The 27,756-nt window shown below is 42.7% G+C and overlaps 1 protein-coding gene across 5 annotated transcripts in view; it reads right to left on the minus strand.

The window, feature by feature from the left end:
• RALGAPA2 (Ral GTPase activating protein catalytic subunit alpha 2) overlaps positions 1-27,756 on the minus strand; it is a 271,302-nt gene that overhangs the window by 146,958 nt on the left and 96,588 nt on the right. For 3 of the 5 annotated variants that reach the window (XM_043882987.1, XM_043882988.1, XM_043882991.1), the window contains exons 17-24: positions 27,549-27,689; positions 19,421-19,549; positions 17,628-17,725; positions 12,288-12,378; positions 10,864-11,040; positions 1,499-1,692; positions 564-662; positions 177-332 (exon numbers count right to left, since the gene is read on the minus strand). In XM_043882987.1, coding sequence (XP_043738922.1) covers positions 177-332; positions 564-662; positions 1,499-1,692; positions 10,864-11,040; positions 12,288-12,378; positions 17,628-17,725; positions 19,421-19,549; positions 27,549-27,689 — 1,085 coding nt within the window. The remainder of the gene's footprint in view (positions 1-176; positions 333-563; positions 663-1,498; positions 1,693-10,863; positions 11,041-12,287; positions 12,379-17,627; positions 17,726-19,420; positions 19,550-27,548; positions 27,690-27,756) is intronic. The other 2 variants (XM_043882990.1, XM_043882989.1) reach the window with 1 other exon arrangement.

Below are 27,756 nucleotides of genomic sequence, written 5' to 3' on the forward strand. Positions count from 1 at the left end.
TCAGTGGGGAGAAGCAGCCTGGATGAGACACGTCGGACTCATTCCTGAAAGGCCACTGGTGCTGCTGCATGTGAAAGACTTGAAACTATGGAGAATTTCGACTTTCAGGAGTACTTTCATAAACCCCAATTTCACCTGCAAAAACATGACACATGCAACGGAGGCTTCACAGATACCTGGTCCTCGCTGGTCAGTCCCAGGTGCATGACGAGGTAAAAATGCACCAGGAAGTCTGAGTTGGGCAGGACGTCCTGGCGCCGGGTCATCATGGAGCAGATCAGCTTATAGGCTTGGAGTTTGCCTTCCTTATAGTCGTCAGGCAGCGTCGTCGCCTGCCAAGGAGACGTTTAGAGATTTAATCATCCCCAGACGCAGATGCATTTTGTCCCTTCATTTACTTCTCAGTTGTCCACAAAGTTGTTTATGGAGATGTGGGAAGCGCTGGCTTGAGTAAGACCCAGCCTGTCTTCAAAACATGCAGCCTTGGGCAATTACATTTTTTAAACTCAATTTCAGAAAGGAAGGGGAAATTACAATAAAGGAATAAATACATATTCACTTGCCTTAAATAGCCATGATGCAAACATTCTGAGCGGTGGGATCAAGGCAGGAGGAGATGGAGAAGACTGGTTATCCAGGCTTATTGCCAGGTTATCCCGTATCTATGATTCGAAATGAGGAGAATTTTAGGCAAGATAATACACAGTTTATCCCAATGACATGTCAATATCGTGCTCCACGGTCAAATAGCTGCTGTCAATTAAATTTCTGTAAGTTGAGTGAAAAGCTACAGCATTTACAAGTATTTCTTTTATCATGAGATGTACTGTCTTTTTGAATTGTGTGCTGGTTTTAGATCTAATGCAAAACTAGGGCATTGTTATTCCTTCAATCCTAATGCTTGCAGAGGTCATCCTGAACTTCAAGTGATAAGGAATGGTTTCATGAGTTATACTGTATAAACACAAATCACATTTTTGAAAAAAGAAAAAAAGTACTAACACGGGGAAAATATATACTGTAAACAAAAACCAACACTAGAATGAAAATTTTATGTATTCTTTTACAAACAAAGGACAAGAGATTGTTCTTTTACAAAAATTATCCTCAGAAATAAGATTATATACTAATAATGGCTTTCCATGTGGACGGTGAGGTTAAATTTCTTCTTAGCATTTCTCTACATTCAAATTCTGTACAGTAAGCCCAGTACTGCTTTTATAAAGAGAGTAACTACAACTATTGTATAGTATCCTATTCTTTGATATCCTATAGCAATAGTTTATTTATGCATTAAATGAAATAACTTTTAGACATATATAAAATGACCAAGCTATAAGTATTTTTATTTATTTTTTGATCACCAAATGTACTTTGTCTCAGTATCTAAACCCATGGTCCAGAATGTGTTCAAAAGTCACATGCGACACAGTTTTTAGGTTAAGTGACAAATCAATGTTACCACACTAGAATGAAAGGTAACAATAGCAGGACATACCTTTGCTAGCTTGTACCAGAGTTCATAGAGATAGCTAAACACCCTGGCATGGATTTTGGGTGACTGGATATTATTCACATCTCCAAGGATCCCCAAGATTCTTCGCCACAACACAGCGGCTGAGTCTGGGTGCCAACCGGTGAGGGTCCCCCCAGCAATTATACTGCAGTCATCAGCAAGGCATTCGCTGCTGTCTGTGAGGGAAAACGTGTGTTAACACAATTTTTATTTCATTGTTACAGCCTTTTATCTTTAATGCAAATGACCTATGCTTGAACATGTATGCAAATCCAGAGTAAAACAATTCAGAATAAAATAATTGAGATGAGGTGTGAAATGGCTGACAACTTGGAAGGACAGGAAACTGAGATTGATGAGGAAATGTCAGATGACTCTGATTCTTCCAACTAGAAGGGTGACAACCCAGAGATGACGAGACAGTTCCTAGAGACCCTGAGAAGGTCTTCATAAGCAGTGGAGAGGAAGGAGAACTTGAGTAGGATGCGGAGGGAGCACTGTCATGAGAGAAAGTGGCCCAGGATGGCCTCGAGGCGGGAGTGACATCTGCGGTGTTTGTCACTGTTAACTCAGGTTTTGTGGGATGTGTAATTTGCTTATAACAAGTTTTATCCTTCTTAGATTCAAGGAGCTGTAAGAAATGTGTATGATCATGTAGCTGTCACATACACCACCTCCATAACTGACATGAAACTTCCTCTTCATTCTACCAGGGCCCCTATGCCATTGGTCCCCTCCCCAAGCCTCTGCTCCAGACAACCACTGCCATCTCCTATCCTTACAGCATTGCCTTTTCCAGAATGTCAGATAAATGGAGTTGTTTAGTAAGTAGCCTTTCCATCTGGTTTCTTTCACTTAGCATAAGGTATTTATTTGAGAGATTCATCCATGGGGGTTGTGTATCCATAGATGTCATAGTTTTTCCATTCACCTGATGAAAGACACTGGATAGTTTCTGGTTTTGGTTTGATTAGACCTAAAGCTAGAAATGTTTACAGGCTTTTGTGTGAACATATATTTACCCTTCTCATCTGTAAGACCAGAATCACAAAATGGTATGTGGTATTTCTTCTTCTTTTAGTGGACTGCATGTTCCTAAATGCCTGAGAAAGGAGTGTGTCCTCATATGTCTGAAAGTCTTGGTTCCCTGGCTGGTAAATTCATAGCTTGGCTGAGTATAGAATTCTGTGCTGGAAAAGCTTTGCTAATTTTCCTACAGTTCCCTTTACAATCTTAGATTCAAAAATAATTCTGATAATTGAAACTTTCGTGTGAAAAATTACTGACTCTGGAGAGCTTCAACATATCTGGAGCAGGTTGAAAAAGACAGCTTTTCTTTTATTTGAAGCTTCAGTAAAGCTAGGAATTGTCCTCTACTTTTATAAATCTATTGGAATTAACCTATTGAATTGTTTTTAATTTTTATGTTGTTTTTATTGCTTTGTTCCCTTTTTCACACCCAGTATTTCTTCCTCGATCAATCTTTCCTATTTGCCTATTTTATTAATGTTTTTAAAGAGTGTTCTTTGCTTTTTCTATTGCTTTGTAGTACATGTATAGAAGCTGATTTAAAAAAAAAAAAGATACTAACAAACATCCACCACCATTGAGCATCATTCCAGGTGCAAGTGCTGTTGGGGTTTTTCAGGTCTAACCACAGAAATGGAAGCACAGTCTATGGATGCGAGGAACTCAAGGGGAGGAAGGACCAGAGCCAGCCAGGAGCAGGAGAAAAGTGTGACAAGGAGCCCGGGCAAATCCACGGCCGGCTCTAGATGCTTCCTGCACAGCCGCTAACAACTTATTATGTTTATTATGGAAAGAGCACAAGACCCTGAAGCAGATTTCATAAGGATGGTACGTGTGTCATGGAAAAGCCTTCCCAAAACCAGGAGCACTGTTTCTTCTTAGAGTGAAACACATCAGTATTTCCCACATCAGTGTCATAAATATACTTGACTAAAGAGACACATATAATCCATGCTGGAATCTCCCACACTGCACCTGTATAGATGGCAAAAGCCAAATTGTGGACCTTCTGGACTCTCCGATTGACTTTTACAAAACCTCCTGATGTTTAGTCTGTCATCCTCCTGATGTTTAGTCTGTCAAATGAGTCTGGTATCAAGCATCTGTTGGTCTGAGAAGGTCTGGTGAAGCTTCAACGAACCTTACAAATAAACCTAAGCTTCCAAGTGAACAAACAGCATCATATGGCATGTAGTTTTCTCATGAAGAATGCAATGAGTCTTTAACCCCATAAGGGGTTAAAAAAGAGTCAGAAGATTTGGTGACTTAGACCTTTGCTCCATCCCCAAGCATCACCCCCACAACACAGCCATCTGAGGTGGAGATCAGCCTTCAGCCTTCCAATCATGCCGGGATTTCCCTTGAGTGATAGCTCCAAGTAAAAAGAGGTCAGGTACCTTACCACCTGCATCTCCCTGCAACCTGCCAACAATCACATTCTCTGTTGTGGAAAGATCCCCCTTCCCTACCAAAAATGTATTCCTCAGTGATAAAATTCTAGGTAACATCCCCCATCACATTATCAAAATACAGGGAGTCTTTTCGAGGTATTTGAAATGACTGCATGCTCAACATTACCGTGAAAAAAATTTTTTAATGAGTTGAAATGTTTTTGCCCAAAATGATTCCACTTGTGGCATAAGCAACAGAACAGATGCTGACATTTCACATGTAGATGGTTCCTCAGTGAAGCGGCGCTTAATTAAAAATTGGGATTTGAGAGATTTCTGAAAATTTCACGTTCACCTCAAAAATACCAAACAGTTCATTTTCTTTTTCATGAGCAAGCTAGTATGCTAACCTAAGAGCACCTTTTTGTCTCATTCTTGCTAAATGCTTCAGAGACATTAAATATTTTTTATTAAAGTAGGAAGTCTTGCAAACAAAATTATACCACCTTTCCCCAAACACATACAGGCCTTTAATACAGGAGCAATCTGAAGTTTAGAACTTTGCAAATGTACAAAGGATTTTAGTCATGAAATAAGTCTTGGTGATTGGTAAAATAAGGCAGCCAACCAAATGGCGACTTCACATGGCAGCAATTTTATGTAGGTTTGGTGGAGTATACCTGAAGCATGGCCAGTGCTTTGAAAATGATTTTCCCATTTGAGTTGAAAAGGCACAAATCCAAAAGCTCAACTGAAACACCTTAATTCTGGGACCAGAAAAATTAGGCCTAGACTTTGATGATTAAAAAGTGGACAAATAGGGGACTTGCCTGGTGGTCCAGTGGCTAGGACTCCATGCTCCCAGTGCAGGGAGCCCAGGTTCAATCCCTAGTCAGGGAACTAGATCCCACATGCCACAACTAACACCGGGCACAGCCAAATAAATACATTTTTTTAAAGTGGAGAAACAAAAAGTAAACAAATAAATAAAGTGGAGAAACAGCAGGTTGGCACTCTGCTGACCATCACTGTGGCCTTTCTCATCTGCTTCCCAGACAGGTAACATTCATTTAAAGATCTCCAAGGTGAGCAACCAATCTCATGGTACTTGTCATCATGATTTTTCTTTAGAACATTTGATATTTCCAAAACAGATCAAAGCCTGGTGGAGATTCCAAAAATGTGTGCAGTGGCAGACGCTGACAAACCACTCATGCAAAAACAGTTTTGGTGGCAGGTAACAGGGATAATTAAAAGCAGAAGCTATAATTCAAAGCAGAAGTGGTCAAAGGATTTCAGTAACAACATTGAAAGGCAGGGTTGGGATAAATATACTAAGAGAGATTTTGAAACCTAATCATACATATTTTTTACTACCAAAAAAAGGTTGAAATGTGTTGTTTTAAGCTAAATCAAACAAGAGCCTGCAGCTGAAAGCTGATTCATCCCCCAACTGAAGTACTCACTGACTGATCCTCTCCCGTCATGTACTGTCCTGGAGCCAAAAACTAGCTGTGAACAACCAATCGCCAATGGCAATCCCATCCCTGATGCGAGGCAACACCACTGACCCTTCCTCCACTAAAGCGAAGTGTTGGAAACTACTTCTAACTGAGTCTGATCTTAAGATGTAGCACTAGACTTCCAGTGGCTGAGAATCCTCCTGCTAATGCAGGAGACACAGGTTCAATCCCTGGTCTGGGAGGATCCCACGTGCGCAAGGACAACTAAGCCTGTGGGCCGTAACTACTGAGCCCGCACTCTAGACCCTGTGCTCCAAAACAAGAGAAGCTACTGCAGTAAGAAAGCTGCACGCTGCGACCAAAAGCAGCCCTCACTCGCTGCAACTAGAGAACGCCTGAGAGTAGCAATGGAGACCCAGAGCAGCCAAAAATATTTAAAAAAAAAAAAGAGTATCATCGATGTAATAGGTACCTGGAAAAGAAGAAGCACCGAAGCTGGCCCTTAACCGTCAAGGTTCTGCTAACTCTCGGTTCTTAAAAGTCTCTCTGACAACGAAAAGAAAGTTTTATTTATGCTGGAGTTGAATTAATGACAGCCACTTTCTTATGGTTAGTTGTTTTTTTATCTCATTTTAAGAAACTCTTCTCTCCCCCAAGGTCATAGAATTTTTAGAAGACATTTTCTTCCCAAAGTTTTAAAATTTTCCTGTTTACATTTGAGTATTTATCCATTGGAATTTGGCTGCAATCAGGGTGTGAGGTTTTCTGCCCGCTGGCTAAATGTTCTGCGTGCTTGACTGGGCAGCCCATCCTTCTCTTGTCAGATCTATAAGGCTGCCTCTTTCGTGTACCACAACTCCATGTCCTTATGCATCCAGTATATGTTTTATATTCCATTCTTTTAGTCCATGTCTATCTCTGTGATTAAAACTCTCTTTAAATAAGTCTCATCACACTTATCCCATTATTTGTCCTCATTAGGATAAATGTCTTATTTTTTCTGTCCTCTTGGTAAGTTCTTCAATTGGTCGTGGCTATGGCTAAGTAATCTTTTTATTTGTTATAGCATCAAAAGCAGTCTTTCTAGACTATAAGCTTATTTGCTAAATAAGAGATGAGGTCAGCAGCAATATCAATACTTAGCTATTGTTTTTCAGTCATTCAGTTGTGTCTGACTCTGTGACCCCATGGACTGCAGCATGCCAGGCCTCCTTGTCCTTCACCAGGTCCTAGAGTTTGTTCAAACTCATGTCCATTGAGTTGGTGATGCCATCCAACCATCTCATCCTCTGTTGTCCCCTTCTCCTCCTGCCCTCAATCTTTCCCAGCATCAGGGTCTTTTCCAATGAGTCAGCTCTTCACATCAGATGGCCAAAGTATTGGAGCTTCAGCTTCAATATCAGTCCTTCCAATGAATATCCAGGACTGATTTCCTTTAGGATGGACTGGTTGAATCTCCTTGCTGTCCAAGGGACTCTCAAGAGTCTTCTCTAACACCACAGTTCAAAAGCATCAATTCTTTGGCACTCAGCCTTCTTTATGGTCCAACTTTCACATCTGTACATGACTACTGGAAAAGCCATAGCTTTCATTATACTGACCTTTGTTGGCAATGTAATATCTCTGCTTTTTAATACGCTGTCTAGGTTTGTCATAGCTTTTCTATAGAGTTATAAATACCCCCTTCTTGAAAATCATAAGCTCAACTGAACAAAACTTACATGTGAGTCAAGTCTACTTTCTTATTTTTGGTATTCTTGATACTCTGGCATCTGGGGCCTCCCTGGCCAGGAGGGGCTGCCACTCCCAGGGCTGCCAATTCCTAGAGATGGCAAACAACTCACTAGGGAGTATGTCATTCACATGCAAACCTCACAATCCCAAACCAGGCATCCTGGCCACCTTCCTCTGTCTAGCTCTCACCAACAAGGGGATGCCCCGGTGCCCTCATCACTGCAGGGTCTGGCACCTGGCTGCCTGGGCCAGTGTCTGTGCTTCAGATTCGGCTGAAATGATCTAAACCAGCCGATCCCCAGTCTGCTTAGTCCACCCTGCCTTCCCTTACCTGTGCAAATGATGATAAAGGATGTTGCCCATGTTTTCCTCGCTCTTCCTACTTCCCCACCAACCTGGATGACCCCTCAAGTGCCCTCCCATGGGGCATGCTGTGCCCATATTTCTTTTTTCAAAAATTTATTATTTTTGGCTGTGCTGGGTCTTCACTGTTGCCCGAGGGAACAATGAAGTTTTTTCTAATTAAGGCAAAGTGGGGGCTACTCTCTAGTTGTGGTACACAGGACTTCTCACTGCAGTGGCTTCTCACTGTGGCAGAGCACAGGCTCAGTAGTTGTGGCACACAGACTTAGTTGCCCTGCGACACGTGGGATCATCCCAGGTCAGGGATCGAACCTGTGTCCCCTGCACTGCAAGGCAGACTCTTAACCCCTGGACCACCAGGGAAGTCCCCATGCCCCTATTTCTAAAATCTTCTTCCTTCATGACAGTCACCTCCATGTCTCCATATCTTGCCATACAAATCCCAGACACATTTTGAAGCAGTCCACTATAAATTTAACTGTCATTTCCAAAAAACATGAAATGATTTAAATAAGAAAGCAAATACAAAACTAAACTGCTATCTGGCCAGTGATAAAGGAATTTAAGATTTTAGAAGCAGTTTATTATTCCAAGCATTTAATAACCAGTAGGATTATTCAGTGAGAAATGGAGATACATTCAAATTGTTGGATCGCTTGCTTTGCATGTCCTAGAGATCAGGGTAACATGAGTTTTGCTTTGTCCATTTATGAAGAAATTTTTCTCCTAAGAACAGAAAGTTAAATTCAGAACAGTGATAATCCATAAACCTTATCATATTACGGTTTGTCCTTTTCACAGATGACAAGATGAACTATTGAACTGAGTGTACTGATTCTCGATATTAGGATTTCAAAGAAGAGCTGAGTATCTGGAGGAGTTAATCACAGCAGAGAGAGCATCATATGAAATTACCTCACACAAGTGTATTAGACCGAGCATAGCAGGGACACTCTGAGATGGGATCAGAGCTAAGCTTTCCAGAAGGCAGACAAAAGAGGTAATCACCCAATTTTCTCTCTTTTCAATAAAAGTAATTAAAGCTAGTCCTTGTTTAGGCAAATTCAGCTTACTGAAAATGCACTAAAGTCTTCAACAGTACCATGATGATGATTCCCCTTGGATAATCTGAATATTGTACCCAAAGAAGCCACTGATTCCATAAATGTATCAATAATTCTCAAATAGTTTGAATGGGGTTGGCAGTTGTAATTTGAACAGCAGTGCAGAAGAAAGGAGTGGGCATGACTCTGGAATTGAAGTCAAAACACTCTAGAAGCCAGTTCCAATGCTGGGCCTACTTTCTAGTAAGACGACACTATTTCTCTGGGTCTCAGCTTCTCCACCTCAAACAGAATTTGTACAACCTGACCTGCTTACCATAAAAATCAAAGAGGATGTCTCAAAGTTCTTTGTAAACTGTTAAATCCTTCAGAAATTTATGATATTATTATTCACAATTATTATATTTATTTTCTATACATAATGATTTTGTATTATATATATTATAGAAATTATCATTACATATATTACAGAAATTTCTATAATGAAAGAACCACAAATTTGAGAAGCACCAATTACTACCCAGTAAGTTATAAAAGTAAGCACATTGGTTTTGTCAACTGTTTTCTCATTAACTTTACAAGGCTTCTACCATGGGCAGAGGTGAACATTTAGACCAAAAATGTCCACTATCTCTTAAGGGCGGCACTTACAGCATTACAAGGCAATGCGTTGTTCATTTACAGTTAACTGGTTTGTTTTTCCAGCTGTAATTAAGATAAACATTAAATGCACATTAAGAGCATTCTTTTTGGTCTTATCTATCTCAGAGATAAAAGATTTTTATCCAACACCATTTTTCTATGTAAATTTTATGAAGTTTTTATGTTACTTTATTAGAAATTTCCCAAAACACAGAGACTGCTTAAAATTTATACTTTAATTTATGAAAACCAGTTTGCTTAGTTAAAAAAAAAAAGCTAAGTGAAGAGTTTAGCCTTTACTTCTAATTTTAAAATGATTTTTAGTTTAATACCACGTTTTACTCAACACGTGCTTTGTGGTCTGCTGTTGTGGTTCTCATCAAGATGTCTATGGACCGGGGAACGTGGAGGGCCAGGAGGGATATGGCCGTGGTGGGCACCTCCATGCTGAGCTCCTCAGAACACTGGCCTCTCCAGACAATTTCTTACCAAAACCAAGCAAAGCAAAAACCCAACTTCTCTTGGTGCCCTCTGTGTGACAGGCCAGAGAACTGAACCTAAAGTGAAAGAGGTTCACTTTCCCAGGGTCACAAGATACGTGTGTATGCATGGGCGTGCATGTGTGTGTGCATACATATGAAGAGCTAAATCTGCTCTACGTGCTTGACTTAGAGGCTCACTCACTGATTCCTCCAACAACCCTATAATATGGACTATTAGTATCCCCACTCTACTGTAAAGAGAAACTGAAGGACAGAGAGATTTACCAGCTCAAAGCCACCCAGCAACTCCTTGGCAGAGCCTGGATGCCATCCCAGAAAGTTTGGCTCTATAACCTATTCATGAATCTTAGAACTACGAATACTCAAGGGAAAAATGTTGCAAAAAAAAAAAAAAAAACATAATATGACGACATTTTTAAAAAGCTTAAAGCCAAAATTAAATATGTTGTTTGAAGAGACAGATACTGTGGTTAACACTTTATAAAGAAGTGGCAATGGTTATTAAAAACCCCAGGAAAACTTAAATAATTGCAAAAATAAATAAATTAATTAAAAAAAAAAAACACTGCGGACAGGGTCACAGTATTCACATAAGATGACAAGAGAAGGGAAGGATTTGAGAAGGGGGCCCCCCTGTTGGGGGTCTCACTTGTGGGGCAGCTATTCTACTTCTTATGCTCAGGGCAGGCTCACTGATCTATAACATGCATCACAACTTATCTTGCATGCATCAAAGATTCTATGGCAAAGTTAAAGAAAACAATAATAGGTAAGTATTCAAATTCTTTAACTTCTCCTGGATTCATGGCACATATAAGTTGGAGAAATCACTTTTCTCTGCTTTCAGAGTAAAGCAAATCTAGTCAGGGATGGCAAAGTGTCAGCCTAAATTATCAGCCACCTCCTCCCGTGTTGGACAGCGGGTGTGGGCACGATGGGTTTCCTCCCTCTTCTTCCACTGTTTCAGAATCCTCTGCACGCAGGAGACCAAGACTCCACCGCTGATTGTGACCAGGGGGTGGGGGTGGGGGGACTGGGGTGGGCACACCCATGTGGGAGGGGGCAGCCCCCATCATCACTGTGCCGAAGGATGCCCTAGCATCCTCACACCTGGGAAACCCTGTGAACACTGCTGCCTCGTCTGAAGGACATGGTTACCTGTTAGGTTCGAAGCATCCGTGGGCCGGAGCTGTAACCAGTGGCGGGCGTCGGCGTCGGTCACAGAATCCGCGGGCGGGCTCAGATCTGGGTCTTCCTCGCAGGTCTGCCAGGGACTCAGGGACAGCTCTGCCTCGGTGCTGCAGCCCAGAGTGGGGTCACTGCTCACACTGTCACCTGGAATGACGGAAGATACAGTCCAAGAAGGCCAGGGCAGGGCACGAGCACCTCCACGGTCCCAGCGCACAAGGACCTAAAGCAGCTGCCCCGGTGGGGATCGTTCAGGGGACAGGGGCCTGCGTGGGGCCCCTGGTCAACGACACACAGCTTCCAGGTGTGGATGTGCGTTGTCTTTATGGGCTCCGACTCTTCACAGGCCTTAACTGAGTTCCCCTGGTACCCACAAGAGCACATCCTCACAACCTGTACCCTGACTTACTCAACTATGAAACAGGGGAGGCTAGAGGAGGTGGATGGGAATTGATCCCACTACAAAGGCAGGTTCATGCTTCCAGGCTGAAGAATCTATGTCTAGACATGAACCTAGGCAAGTCACCTAGGATCACTGGGGGATGAGGCATCCCACCAATAGAGATTCTCCCCCTCTAAGCACTGAAACGTTCTGATTTGTCATGGTACAATGATGCTGTCAAAGGCTGCGAAGCCCCACCTGGCTATTCAGTCTGACACAGAACCGACTCCGCCGGCCTGCCCCCTAAGTCCCCTGTCTGCTGCACACAGACGGCGTGCCCGCCCTCTCTGCCTGCAGCCCTCCTGGTGCCCTTTGGGTCAGCTGCTGACGGGTCAGCCCCAGCCTTGCTGCTACTAATCTACTGTCAGGTATTCACGGGCAGAGAACTGACAGCTAGCCCAGTCACCTGCGAGGTCGCTCACTTTGCCTGTCCCGGGACTCTAGAAGGTGGAGCCGAAGCATTCCTGCTCTGCCCTCCACCAGGAACGACCAAGAAGGAGGGGCCATGGCAGAGGACCTCAGGGAAGCAGAGTATTAGGGCCGCATATCACAGTACCTAACGGTACATCTCAGCATCCCAGGCAAATTTTAAATACTTATACCACTGACGTCAAGGTACTGCAGAAGCTCTGTGTTCTGAACCTAGGGAAACTTCCAGAAGGAAGACCACTCTTCCTTCTGGGCCTGTCTCCTCACCAGCCATCAGCCTTGGTTGTGATTTTCACCTGGAGAAAGACCCAGGGCTGGAAAGACAATTCTCGAAGGTAACTGGGTAGTGTTTAATGTTTGACTGGTACTAACCACCCATCTATCCTGGGATTCCACAAATAAACATGTCCCATATCGCAACATCATATCTTCAGATGATATCATTCAAGTTAGAAATCAAAAGGAAACAAAGTCCATCCATGTTGAAGCTGGACAAACACAGACCACATCTCCTGGTACTTACTCTTCTGTCTCTCCCGACATTTTCCTTGCATCTGCTGTGAGTCATCTTTCAAATCCAGTTCAATGGGGCTGCTGCTTCTCCGAACTAAGATCTTCAGAAAGAAAGAAAGATTGTGCTGGTTACAGAAAAGTTTTAATTTTTATAAGACTGTTAAGTTTCTAGTCCATATGTCTAAAGAAAAAGAAACAAATGAACAGCAAGAACAGTAACAAAAAACTGAATGACATTCTGCATTGGAAGGATATGGGTTCACTAATTACTGTGACTGAGTTATAAATTACCCAAGATCTTAAATTTAAGACTTCTGCTTTATCAGCTGGCATCCAATTAACATGGTCTATGGAGGAGGGATGCCAAGTTACATGGAAATCATTTATGTTGAGGTTCTAGCTGTACCTCTGCTTGGGTACACATACATAATGGATATCATCCTCCAGGAGGTATAAGTCACCAGCGTGCTGGCAGGGAGGGCATAAACCCCACCCAGACCCATTCTTGTTACAGGTGCAGCAGGCTTCCCTGAGCACTGCCCAGCACTGGACTGTGGGTTAAATACAGGACTAGAACACTGGGAGGAAATCTGCACCCCCTACATTTTACATAACTGGCGTGGAAAGACAAAACGTACACAAATTACACAAAATGATCACAATGTACATTAGCAAAATATGCAAGTCAACTCTCTCTAAAAGGTATGCAGAAGAAAGTGTTACCTTGATCGGCTCACAGTGAAGGAGAGCTGCTCAACAAGGCTACAGACATGAGGTGGTAGAGAGTAGGCAGGAAGGGGCTCAGGGCAGGAAGCACTGAGAAATCAGCAAGTTCTACGTGCAGGAAAAGAAGCCGATTACAGCAGGCCATGCAGGGCAGTCAGGCGAAGAGGGAAAACGGTAGGAAGGAAACGTGACCACCTTCTACAAGCGGCACATCTGCCAGGGGGCCTCCAACATCAGGCTTAGGAATTTCAACCCAGTATTGACAAAATGAGCAACCGTATGTTCCAGACGGTAGCTGATTGTGATTAAAAACATAATCAAAATGGTTAAGTTGACTTACTATCTGTGGAATAGAGTTACGAAGAAAGTTGCTATGGAACTCTGATGGTAATTCAGGAATGAGCAGACAAGGCTTTTGATGATAGAAAAAGAGAAGAAAAGATAAATTCTAAAAATGCTGCAGAATGACAGACAAGAGCTTATATAAGTGTTGTCCATGGGAGTGGAACTTAAATTACAAAAGGATATGAATCTAGCGGACCATGAGAAAGACGGTGAGAAAAGAAGGAAGTGAGGTAGGGAGGAAAGGCAGATGGATGGACAATGGACGGAGGAATTGGGAAAGTTTCTGATATTTTAATATCCATCTTTGGGCTGAATATCTAAAGAGAATGTACCATAAGTGTGCAACAAAAATCCATGACTGGCAAGATGGAGATCAGAGCCAGAAATGAAGATAGTATATTTAAGGCTCTCCAGCTTAGAGTGTACAAACATCATGGAATTCAATAAGCCAACTGAAGGAATGAATACTAAATAAGCAAACACATGAAAAGGAGGGACTAAGATGTAAAATTAAAGGACAGAGTAATCATTAAGCTAAAACACACAAGTAGGTCATGAATAAAATATTTAGAAGATTAACAGTATGTAAAAAAAATATTAGCTTTAAAGAAGGATGATATATATCTAATATTGTTGTTGTTTAGTTGCTCAGTCATGTCTGACTCTTTTGTAATCCCATGGACTGTTGCCCACCAGGCTCCTCTGTCCTTGGGATTTCCCAGGCGAGAATACTGGAGAGGGTTGCCATTCCCTTCTCCAGGGATCTTCCTGACCCAGGAACTGAATCTGTGTCTAGTGCATTGTAGGCAGATTCTTTACCACTGAGCCACCTAGGAAGCATATATTTCTAATATGATAATGGAATATACACAGGATATCTCCTTAATTGAAAAGCAGAATATAGGCTCTTCTGCTTCTGACCCTCTGGAAGATAAAATATCCTCCAACTATAGAACCTACATAAAAATCTGGGGCTCACAGGAAGTAAAATAAACCTTCAAGGGACCCACCTCCTCTTTCCACTCCCACCCAAAGCAAATGGAAACCAGGGCAGTGAAATGGGGCTACCTTGGGCATTAATCTAATATTACCACTGCCAGTGGCAAAAGGAACCAGAGTCCCAAATTAAAGTAGCACTCCCTGTTTTGTGAAACTTCATCATATCAGAAATTCAGGTTTTCTGCAGATTCAGATCAGCCAGCTAGGAACTCACAATCAAAAGTCACCAAACACCAAAGGAAATTAAAAACCCACTATGCACAAATCTTAGAAACAAAAAATATCAGATATAGATTCTCCACCCACCCCTCAAGGATTTCAGATGATCAGATGAAGAATTCAGAACTGCAATCTGTGACTAGTTTAAAGGAATAAAAGATGGGAATCACACAAAAATGAGCAAGCTATAAGAGATCATGAGAGATTACAAGATATACTTGAAAAGTGTTAACCTGAACTTTCAGAAGCAAAACATAAAATTGTTGAACCAAAAAAATTCAATGGGACCATTAAACAGCAGACTACATATGCATGAGAAGAGAATTATTGAACTGAGTCAAAGACAGATCTGATGAATCACCCAGAACGCACCCACATAGCCAAAGAGAATGGAAAATATGAAAGGGGGCTTAAGAGACATAGAACACAGAATGAGAAAGTCTAAATATATTTCTACCCAGAACTCCAGAAGGAAAGAGGAGAGAGAACAAAGAACAGGCAATATTTGAATAACTGATTACCAAGAATTTTCCAGAAGCGATGGAAGAACAATGATTCACAGATGCCTGGCACATGTAGAATATCCAAAATAGGACAAATTGTGCAGACCAAGAGAAAATGCGCCTAAATATACTGTAGTGAAACTGGAGGACAAGGATGAAGAACAGTGAGGAACAACAAACAGGATGGACCGAAGACCTCTCAACAGCAACAACAAAAGACAGAAGATGGTAGAAAAAATAGCTTCCATTAGATGGGGGTGAGGAGGAAGCAGGGGAACTACAGTACTAAGACAGAGAGACCAATGACTCAAGAAGCACCAAAACAAAGCCTCACACATCTGGGATGCAGTATCTATGAGAGATAGGTAGCATTTTCAGATCAATAAAGGAAAACGAATTCAGTATAGGGGACCCAGGATAAGTGGCTATCCATGTGGGGGAAAAAATAAAATTGGATCCCTATTGCCACTCCATAAACATCAGCTCCAGGCAGATGAAAGACTTAAATGTATAGAGCAGAACTGAAACACTTGTAAACATAAGGCAAATATTCTTATCCCTTTCAAGTTGGTGTTTTAAATTTTTCAGGGCTTCCCTGGTGGCTCAGTGGTGAAGAATCTGCCTGCTAATGCAGGAGAAATGGGTTGGACCCCTGAACCAGGAAGATCCAACATGCTGCGGAGCAACAAAGCCCATGGACCACAACTACTGAGTCCATGTGCCCTAGAACCGGTTCTCTGGAGTAAGAGAAGCCAGCGCAGTGAGAAGCCTGTGTACTGCAATTACAGAGTAGCCTCCACTCCCGACCATAACCAGACAAAAGCCTACACAACAACAAAGATCCAGCACAGCCAAAAGCAAATACATAAATGAGCTTTTTTAATTTTCATAAAATGTAATAACAATGATAATCAAGAATATCAAAATTAAGAGCTTCTGTTCATCAAAAGACAACATAGAGAATGTGAAAATAAAAGCCACACATTGGAAGAAGAAATTCACCAGAAACATAACCAATATAGGATCCGTATTCAGACTACATAAAGAATTAGTAAAAATAAATAAGACAAATCAACAGGAAAATGGAAAAGACATCAGTAGGCACCCCACAGATGAAACATACATGGCCAATCAACATAAGGAAGGACTTTATCAGCAACCTGAGAAATGCAAAACAAAATGAGATCCCATTTTCACCCACTTGACTCCCAAGATTTTAAATCTGACAGTAGTAAGTGTTGGCAGGAATGTGGATGAACAGAAACTTTTTACACACTGCTGGCCAAAACAAGTGATACAACCACTCTGGAGAAAGACACATTCTCTTGTGAAAAAGAGCACCCTGTTTCCCCGTGATTCATCAGTTCCACTCTAAGACAATACTGTTGAGAAAATCTTACACGTAGATCTTGAAACACATACAAGAATGTGCACAGCTTCATTTCTCATTTAAAAAAAACGGTGGGCAGGGGGGACAAGCTAAATGTCAACAAGAGAATGGAAAAGTGAACTGTGTTCTACTCACGGTGGAATATCAAACAGCAGAGAAAGCAATGAACTAGGGCAACGTGCCTACATGGTAGGCATGGTAAATACATGGTAATGAGTGAACAAAGCAATAATACCACCTTTACAAAGTTTAAAAATGAGGGAAACTAAAGGATGCATTGTTTAGAGGTACATACATCTCAAGCAAAACTACAAAGGAAAGCAAAGACACGACTGACAGAGCCAACAGAGAGCCGTTCTCTGCGGGACCGAGATGACGCCCAAGAGGCATGGCAACAGCACTGAAGATGCTCTGGTTTCTACACTGGGGGTGGATCTCTGGGTGTTTATCTGATTGTTGAAATACACACACAGAATATACATGTAAATGGAACATACGTATAAAGCTGGTATATGCCCGTTAAAAAAAATGAAGACTGAGGAAATTTAACACTCATATCTTCCAGGCAGGGAAGAGTAGGGAGTGACTTTCTGTGTGTATTTTGTACTTTTCTGGGATGTCTGGGTGTTCTATTCATAGATACTACATTTTTTTTTTAATGAATAAATAGGAATTATCTGCATGAATGAGTTAGGGCTACTTTTTAATTTTCTTCTTTAAACTTTTTATTTGTGTTTTAAGAACCCGATAAATGCCATTTTACATTTTTTAAAAAAGAAAGAAACCATAACAGATCGTTGCAACATCTCATTTATCTGTGAACTTGCATCAGGTGAGGGCTACAACCTAAAGTGATACCAGGAATAGGGAGTCTGAGCGTCTGCTTGACAGGCAAGGATGTCCTTAAAGAGAGAAAGTGCACATACAGACCAGGTGGGAAAGTCTGTTTTCACACTTACTGCGTTCTATTTTTGTAATGTGACTATAATTTTACATAGAAAGTGAGCAAGTCTTTCAAACGTCTCAAGGTCACCTGTTCCTAAAACACATCTAAGTGGAAATAAATTTTAAAAGATAGTGTCACGGCCACTAGTAAATGTGCGTATCGTGCCAGTGATCTGTAGGTTTATTTTTAATGACACATGGATGTACTCTGAAAAGATCTTACTGTTATTCCTTCATGCTCTTTCTTCTCATGTCCTTTGCTCTCCTGAGCAGGCCTGGGCTCTGAAGAACTCACATTCTCTGAATTTTCTAGCTTTGGGCCTAGAGGTTTGGGGGCAGGGAGGGGGGAAATCAACAACAGAAATATTTCAGACGGTAAAACTGGAAGAAGATTTTTATACATAGGCAATGGTTAAATTTAGATATTTAGATATTCTAAGACATGTAAAAACAAGAGTGCAGGGCCCAGCACGTGAGCAGCCTATGGATCACGACTGCTCCACAGACCTGGTCTCTTATGCACAGAGAACTTCACTGTCGAGTGTTAATGTTACACATGGTGAGGGGAGGGGGAGCCACAAGGCCTGTCCGGGGGCCTTGGAGAAGGGGTCTCAGACAAGAGCTGCCCCGGTCAGCCAGGCCGGGGAAGGGAGGAAGAGGACAGGGAAGGGAGCGTGAGGTGGCTCAGCATTGCTGGCGAGAGAAGTAACCGACAACCAGTGTCCATAATAGAAAATGGGATATCTCCACCAAGCCTGCCACCGTTAATTAAAAAGATCAGATTCTATGCATAGTCTGGGGCCAATAAATATTTTTTTTAAAATAAATGAACAAATTCCTAGAAAAAAAAAACAAAACTTATGCAAATTAAAACAAGAAAAGGAAAATACGAAGTCTTAGAATGATTCAAAAATCTGAATAGTACTTTAAAATCTTCTGACAAGAAAACTCCAGGCAACTGATGGATTCCACCAAATATTTAAGGGAAAAAGATCATAACAATCCTACACAAAGACTTCTGGAGAACAGAAAACCTTCCAGGTAACAGATTTCTCAAATTGTTTTTATTGTGTATTTATTATTTTTCTTTTGAGAGAATTTCTATGAGGGGCTATACCCTGCTCATTTGATGAGGATGGCATGACCCTGACACTGAGGACCACAGGATGGCTTGGTTGATTGTTTACCTGACTCATAAAACTAAGTACGTATGTTCACTGTCACCAGACACACTTAACACGCATTTTCCCTGTAAAACATATTAGTCAATGTTCACAGGTCTAACCACCTGCCTCCTCACCTTTCACCCTGGTTGCTGCTGAAAGCTGCTGGAGAAACAGTGTGGATTAATGCTAATGGGTGTGTGTGCGTGCTCAGTCGCTCAGCTATCTCCAACTCTGCAACCCTGTGGACTGTAGCCCTTTTGGCTCCTCTGTCCATGGGATTTCCCAGGCAAGAACACTGGAGTGGGTCGCCATTTCCTCCTCCAGGGGATCTTCCCGACCCAGGGATTGAACCTGGGTCTCCTGCACTGCAGGCATATTCTTTACCGCTGAGCCACCAGGGAAGCCCATAACGTTAATAATACAAGTTATCATTTTTCAACCTCAGCAGATCTGCGCACTGCTAATAAACTTCACAGGTCTGGTCAGCCATCCACCTCTCATCCCTCACCCCAAGACCCCTCTCCTACTGGCCTCTGCCCTAACCTGCTGCCCTCCCTCGCCTGGGGTGAACATCCTCTGCCTCCCACCTCCTCCAGCCACTCTGGATTTCTTTTCAGTCCTTAAACATGCTACACTTGAAAAAAGGGCACACACACACACAATTCAGATACTTAGATAAAAATAAGTAGTGAAAATATTTCATGTGATTCAAGAAATCACATCCTTGCAATCAAACTCTAAAGTAAATTCCCTTGAAATAAATAGAACTAGGATTAAAGTAGAAAGCCCCATGACACACAGCCCCTCCCCGGCCAGAAGCTAGAGTCTCGCGTGAGTAAGATGCTGATACCTGGGGGGGCCTCGGGACACAGCGGCTCAGTGACCTCAGGGCTACTGCCGCTCCGAACCATCGGCTGCTGCCCCAGGGGCCCAGATTCAGTGGCAGATGCATTTTCTGGCTGCAGGTATTCTTCCACTTCTGTGGGCATTAACACAGAACACACAGGGATGGATATCAAAACATTTTAAAATAATTTCACTACTTCACTGACTCTAGATACTTTTTTCCCACAAAAATTATCCAGTAGGATTAGCAGCTTTCACATTATAAAGTTTTCTCTGTTTGTTAGAAGTTCTATTTCACTCCAAGGGTACATTTGCCTTCTAAGTTCTACAAAGTGTTTTAATTCAAAGTGAAGAAGAAAAAAAAAACAAAAAAACAGAGAGAGCACAAGCAGAATGGTTGACAACTGTAAGTCATAGGAGCTTCAGCGACAGGCATGCCCAGGGGAGGGGGAGCCGGGAGATGCAGGGACAGGGCATTTACACTTGGGAGAGCAGAATATCACACACACACACACACACACGCACACACGCACTCGCACACACACACTACACCTGGAAGGAAGATGAAAGGAAGCGGGAATTTCAACTTTATCATTCCTTTTCACAGATAAATGTTCAATTGTCCAACGTAAAATACTGCAATTATTTAATGACATTATCACCAAATGCAAGCATGAATTTATCACTGAAGTACAAAAACGATCCACTGGTATTTTTGGAGAATCGATAAATGTACATCATCAAATAGAAAACCACAGCTGAGTACTGACCACTGGGTGATCCCAGCTAGGATCAAGATAAACCATGTTCCCCTAGAGAAGAGAAGTCCCTGCTAGCTCATTTCTGAATGTCATGGTTCATTTTAATCTCCCAAGACAACACAAGGTACTGGAAGGGTCACCCCACCTCCTGTCTGCAGCATGGAGGCTCCAAGGTGACACCATCCCTGACCTCCGGCTTTATCCTTATCGGCCTCCTCCCTGCCCTCCTCCCCATGGCTTCAGGAAGGCCCCCCTACAACCCAGATCTGACGGTACCACCCCCTCTGTGGACGCCCGAGGCCCCCATCACTGTCTGCTCAAGCTCACGCTCCTCACGGTGAACAAGGGCCCCTTAATGTCACCCCAGAGGCTTGACCCCCACTAGGAGACCTTGTGCTCTTCAGGCTGAGCAGGCCCAGCCCACCTGACCCTGCCGCTCCCTCCCTCCTGCTGCTCCCCCTGCCCCTAGGTTGACCTCCACCCCCACCATGCTGGCCAGGCTCCCCTCCTGGAGCACCTGCCATGTGGTCTTGCCTGTGACCCCACCACTGCCTCACCTCCAGACTTCACCCTCCTTTGTGCAGCCTCGGGACTCTACATCCATAACCCTAGGATTATGTTTTCTCCAAATTTTCATTAGTCAATTTTCAGTCCTTCTGACAAACTATGACAAACCCAGACAGCAAAGACATCACTTTGCCAACAAAGGTCTATCTAGTCAAAGCTATGGTTTTCCAGTAGTCATGGACAGATCTGAGTTGGACCATAAAGAAGGCTGAGTGCCAAAGAATTGATGCTTTTGAACTGTGGTGTCAGAGAAGACTCTTGAGAGTCTCTTGGAAGGCAAGGAGATCAAACCAGTCAATCCTAAAGGAAATCAACCCTGACTGTTCTTTGGAAGGACTGATGCTGAAGCTCCAATACTTCCACCTGATGTGAAAAGAAGACTCATTGTTAAAGACCCTGACGCTGGGAAAGACTGAGGGCAGGAGGAGAAGGGGATGACAGAGGATGAGATGATGACTCAATGGACATGAGTCTGAACAAACTTTGGGAAATGGTCAAGGACAGGGAAGCCTGGTGTGCTGCAGTCCACGGGGTTGCAGAGTCGGACATGACTGAACAACTCAACAACAATCAGTCCTTCTAAGAAGGGACTGATCAGAACTCAGCCTGTACTGTCCTCCCTGGACATGTCACCCGATTCATCCCCTGAAATGTGGCCAAGGTATCCTTCTCTGTGTTACCTTCAACCAGAGCCACAAGCCAAAGGGCTGGTTCACCCCAACCAAGAAGCTGTATGTAGGAAGATTCTAAATATAACAGAGGATTTCACTGAAGGGCTGTCGCTTTATTTTTACTATCCACACAAAAATTCTATTTTTAAGTACATGGATACAAGTTCCCAGACCTCAAAACTATGAAATGTGTGTGATTCTTCACTTATGATCAAACGTCCAGGTGTGAAAGTAAAAGTGTGAGTCACTCCATCACTTTTCGATCCCATGGTCTGTCTGTGGAATTCTCCAGGCAAGAAAACTGGAGTGGGTTCCCATTCCCTTCTTCAGGGAATCTTTCCAACCCAGGGATTAAACCCAGGTCTCCTGCATTGCAAGCAGATTCTTTACCATCTAAGCTACCAGGGAAGCAGGGCCATGATCTAAATCCAGATACTGTTGAGAAGCTGGACTCAGGGAACAAGCAAAGGAAGGCAGGGTAGCAAGAGCAGACAGATCCCCTACAGCCTTGTCTTTCCACGTTGTTTCTGCCCTTATCTGCTCCTAAAGAGTCAAGAGCTATTCACTTCCCCACAAGAAACATGGGACATCCATAAACACCATGCTCCATCCAGCATCCCAGAGGGCAGACCAGGCCCCCTACGGCTCTGCTCCCAGACTCCTCAGCATCAGGCAGAGGAAGCCAGATGACACCACTCACCATCCTTCCCACTGTCTTCTTTCATTGTTCATTCTAATTATGCAAGACACCGACACCTTCTGAGAAGGGCTTCTATTTGTTAACAAACCTACTTGTAAATCCATTGTCAGCAGAGGGAGCCCAAGAGCTTCCTGCTTCTATCAGAAACAACTGGCACCTGCCGGTCTTTATGGATAGTGGGAAGAGTGGGCTTTATTCCCTTAAATGTGATGCCAAGAGTTGGTAGATGCTAGTTTCTGGGCTCTGAGCAGAAACAAATAAGAGCTGGGCCAACGCTGGCAGCATCTTTCTCAGGATACAGAACATCGCCATCTGGTGGGATGAAGCCCAGCCGTGGGACCACAGCTTCCAAACACGAGTGTCCCCACCAGTCCTCAGACAACAGACGGATAAAGAACCTGCAGGGCCAGCTGCTCTGCCTTCCCAACAGGCTGGCCTGATGTGGCTTTAAGGCTCTGCTTTTGTAAAAAGGCTGATCGGGCCTTCTCAGGTGGACGAAGTCCAAGCCTGCAGAAACCATGGGAAGAGGTGGGATGGGAGGCCCATGAAGAAGGGGAGGGTGGGGGGTGAATCCCGGTCCCAGGAACTGCCAGGCTGTGGGGCGGGGTGCCCTGAGCTACTCCTGGTCTCGGCTGTCACGTGAAAGAGGGTGAAGGAAAAAAAAGCATGCAAATTCTCTTTATCCCACAAGTTAAACCCAATTTCCCGATTTGGAACTGTACATTTTCGGGCCTTTTCTCATATTTTGTTCTAAGTCTATATTCAATATTTTTTCTGCACAGATGAACAAATGACTACCAGAAACATTTTCTTGGTACTTTTTTCCTTTCTTTTTAAAACAGTTCTCGAGCTCCCCCTGCTGGCTTTTTTTTTTTTTTTTCGGTTAAGGCTGTCCCTCTTCTCAGGGGTCAGATGTAGCTACTGCTCTTTTCTAACAAATTAAAACCATTTAACATTGATACCATGGGGTCACAAAGTGTCAGACATGATTGAGTGACTAACACTAACACTACTACTGAAACCCAACATTCATAAAACAAAGATCATGGCGTCAGATCCCATCACTTCATGGCAAGTAGAAGGAGAATAAATGGAAACAGTGGCAGATTGTATTATCTTGGGCTCCAAAATCACTGTGGATGGTGACTGCAGCCATGAAATTAAAAGATGCTTGCTCCTTAGAAGGAAAACTATGACAAACCTAGTCAGCATATTTAAAAGCAGAAACATCACTTTGCCAACAAAAGTCCATATAGTCAAAGCTATGGTTTTCCCAGTAGTCATGTATGGATGTGAGAGCTGGACCATAAAGTAGGCTGAGCACTGAAGAATTGATGCTTTTGAACTGTGGTGTTGGATAAGACTCAAGAGTCCCTTGGACTGCAAGGAGATCAAACTAGTCCATCCTAAAGGAAATCAACCCTGAATACTCACTGGGAGGACTGATGCTAAAGCTGAAACTCCAATACTTTGGCCACCTGATGTGAAGAGCTGACTCACTGGAAAAACCCTGATACTGGGAAAGATTGAGGGCAGGAGGAGAAGGGGGCGCAGAGGATGAGATGGTTAAATAGCATCACTGACTCAATGGGCATGAGTTTGAGCAAACTTTGAGAGATTGTGAAGGACAAGGAAGCCTGGTGAGCTGTAGTCCATGGGATCGCAAAGAGTTGCACATGACTTAGTCACTAAACAACACTGATATGCAAATATCAAGGTAGAGGATTATCTAATGTGCAAAATAGAAACAGGACAGTCTAAATTACATAAAAAGGACATTACAAATGCTGGGAGGTCTAATGCAGTCTCTGTTTTGAATATCACTGAATTCTATCTCAGGGCTGAATTCTATCTCAGAATCACCAGATTATGCATTCTCTCAAGCAGGGCTAACCTAGTAACCCAAACTCTAAAAGTACCAACTTTTTGGCTTCTTGAGAGGATACGTTACGCAATGGCCATTACTAAATCACTGCTTTCTAAAGCTTATTCAAAGCACTAGAAAAATGATCAAATAAGGACTAATTTCATTTTTCCACACTGAAAGAAGAGTTGGCGTGATTAAATTAAGTGTGCAAACTCTTTAGAAACTTCAATTTATCCCAGACGTCTGACGACTTTTCAAAGACATTTCATTCACTCTCTAATTTGAGGCTTCCTTAATCCATCTTACTAAACAGACTGAGACTCATTCTTCAATTACCAAAATTTCGGGTTCTGTTTACTCCTCGTACAAGGTTGCACAAGCAAAATTAATCATGTAGTTTCCTAACTTTTAAAACACTGGGCACAAACCAACTTGACCCTATAAAAAGCACAAGAGACATAAATCAGTTCAACATCTTGATGTGTCCCACAAGAACGCTGGGGACCCTATTCAGAAGCACGTCCCGACAACCCGGTGCTACCTGGAGGCTGGAAAGCCAGATGCAGGGGCAGCAGAGTGAGGCTTTCAATCAGGCCCCGTTAAGCCTCCTTTGGAGCAAGAGAAGATCATGACCCTCTAATTATACCATTATAATATACTCCAAAGAAACATAAAACCTACCATCTGCATGGCCTGTGCTACAGATTGATAAATGTCCGAACATAAAAGCAGTTAAAAGTGCAAAACAGCTGGAAAGAACTGTTTCCATCGAAGAGGAAAAAAAAAAAAAAAGGAAGTCACTGAAATTGCCAGTTCCACCCCCAACATGTTCTTTTATGCAGCTATTCACATGAATTAACAGAATACAGGTGGTCGTGACTGTCCCAGAATTCTGGTGTGATTAAATAAGGCGTCCCAAAGGGATCAGAATAAGACATCAGAGTGGATGGAGGTAAGAAATAGTCTATTGGTTATATTATTAAAACACATGTTGGTGGGACAAGAAACAAAACCAAGAAACGTTAACCTAAAAGAACACAAAGTTAGCCGATTGTCATCTACAGTAAAGAGGGGCAACTTTAAAAGTGTCTGTAGGACTTCCCTGGTGGTCCAGTGGTTGGGAATCTGCCTGCCAATGCAGGGGACACAGGAACAACAAGGGAAGCCACCCCAATGAGAAGCCCCCACACTGCAAGTGAAGAGTAGCCCCTGCTCGCTGCAAGAGAAGGCCTGAGTACAGTAATGAACACCCAGCACAGCCAAAAAAAAAAGTGTCTGTGTATTATGCACACACGGATGTATGTCTAGCGGACTACATCTGTATTCAGCAACAGGGCAGCAAGACAGGCCAGCACCAGAATTCAAAATGGAGCACACATTTAATCCTCTCGTGGGCTAGTCCATGAGGGACATAAAATCTCATAGTGAGGACTGATACACATTGTTCTGGGCCCAGGCCTTTAATACAACAGTCATCCGGGACTGTGGATCACTTCTCTAGCGCAGAAGACATGGCATCAGATGAGGGAAGCGCTCGCAAACAGTGGTTTTCAGATGAAACATCAGCAGATCGTCCTCAAAGTCACTGTACCACTAGGTCTTTTTCGCCGTAAAACCAGGAAGAGGGTGGAGGCACAGAAACATACAGTAAGCACGGCCTGCTTCATTCCACCCTAAACCAAGATCTCTCAGACCTCAGCGCCACTGATATTTTGGGTCAGACGGCTCTCTGCAGTAGCGGCAGCCTTGTCCATTGTAAGATGGTTAGCGGCATCCGTTCCCTGGATGCAGGGAGCAGGACCCTGGCTTGATGACCACAAATGTTTCCAGATACTGCTAAATGTTCTTGGGGGGGCAAACCGTCCCCAGTTGAGAATCCCTGCTTGAAATCTTATTCAATTTCTGCTGGAACTGTGTACATACATACGGGAATTGAGAACCTGAGTCAACCAAAATATAATAATGAATGAGAAAAAAAACTCCAAAATGAGATGACTAACAGGAAGAGATTTGTGAGAACATATTCTGGGCAAACAAGTTAAAAAAATCTTAAACAAAATGGGGTGGGGAAAAAAACGGGATGTGAAAAAGGAAAACTTTTCACCTTATAGGCATATATCAGCCAAATAGAAAGCAAAACTAATTAAAATACTTTTTTAATCATCTCCAGGTAGGAGTATTTTTTTTTAACCAAATTGTGAAGCAGTTAATGTTCATCAGTGATTTAACTGACTGGTGGCCATCTTCTCTGTACCATTCTTACTATTTTCCACTTTCAGTATTTACCAGACAAAAAGGGCTTTCTAAGAAACGCAGTTCTTACTCTTCTATCATATTCTAGAAGTAAGTACCATGACATCTTACGTATTTATCAGGGGTATGTTGCTTTGCTAAACCAGAGTATGACATGATTTATTGCCACTCAAAGCCACAATTAATTAAGCTATCTCCAATATTAAATAGATACTAATCTATAATGCTATCTTTCTGAGACCAAAAGGACATGAAAACATTTCCCTCTTCAGCAAGAAGACTCATTTTGGGATCACAGAGAAACAAGTAGACACAGACCTAATTATTCACTATAAATCCTTTTGCTGAGGTGTCCATGCTAATAATTACTTTTGATGCAACAACATCTTAATAAACCAGAAAGGGCAAGTATATAAACAATACGTAGTTGAACTCAATTTTAACTGGCTAAAGGCCTGGAATAACACTCTTGGAAATTAGCAATTTTCACCATTGTTATTTTTTTTACTCAAATTGTTTTTACTACTCATTGTTATTTTTCATACTCAATAATCAGTATGAATCTGTGTAAACTGATCATTATTTTATACATGAATATGATTTATTCACTCCAAGGAACTCTAGCCTGCATAACTTTTCCAGTTCATCCATTCTGAGGGAGGCCGAGCAAACACACTAACATTGGCAGGCTCAGAACCATTGTAGAATTTTATGAAGATTCCCTTCCACTCTATAGGCTCCATATACAAGGCACACAAGGCTGGCATCACTGTTTTCCCCTCTTAAAAACTATGGTTCTCTGGACATGTGGACACAGTGGGAGAAGAGGAGGGTGGGATGAATTGAGAGAGTAGCATTGACATGTATATGCTACTGTGTGTAAATCAGACAGTGGGAACCTGCTGTATAAAATAAGGAACTCAGCCTGGTGCTCTGTGATGACATAGAGGGGTCGGGAGGAGCAGGAGCAAGTCCAATAGGGAGGGGATATATGTATATACATAGCTGATTCACTTCATTGTACAGCAGAAACTAATACATTATAAAGCAATTATATTCCAAGAAAACAAGTATGGTTCTCAGCTCAGAATGCAAAGCCCAGATGCAGAGATTCTGCTTGACTATGTAATTGCTACTGAGCGTCTAACCACCTAGAAACAATTGATATTCTTTGAAAACAAACGCCAAGTGCAATGGCCGGGCACACATGCGTGAGGCAGGGATATTAACAAATGAAGGCAGACCCAGGGGCGAGCGAGCAAGCGGGAACAGCCCAGGGACACAGCAGGACAGAAGAGACAGTATTACAGTACCTGACAGCCTGTGGGAGCAAGAGGAGTAAGAGAAACCGGGGAAGAGCGCGCTCACGGTGTGGAGGAGGAGTGGGACGCTTTTAGTGGCGGGCAAAGCCTCAGAGAGGTGGGCACAGTTGCTGATAGACTGGCTTCGCTTAGCTTCCAGGAGAGACAAAGCAACAGAGTCAAGTGTCAGAAGAACATCAAGATCTTTCACTTCTTCCTT

The sequence above is a fragment of the Cervus elaphus genome, chromosome 23, assembly GCF_910594005.1.
Source record: "Cervus elaphus chromosome 23, mCerEla1.1, whole genome shotgun sequence".
NCBI lineage: Eukaryota > Metazoa > Chordata > Mammalia > Artiodactyla > Cervidae > Cervus > Cervus elaphus.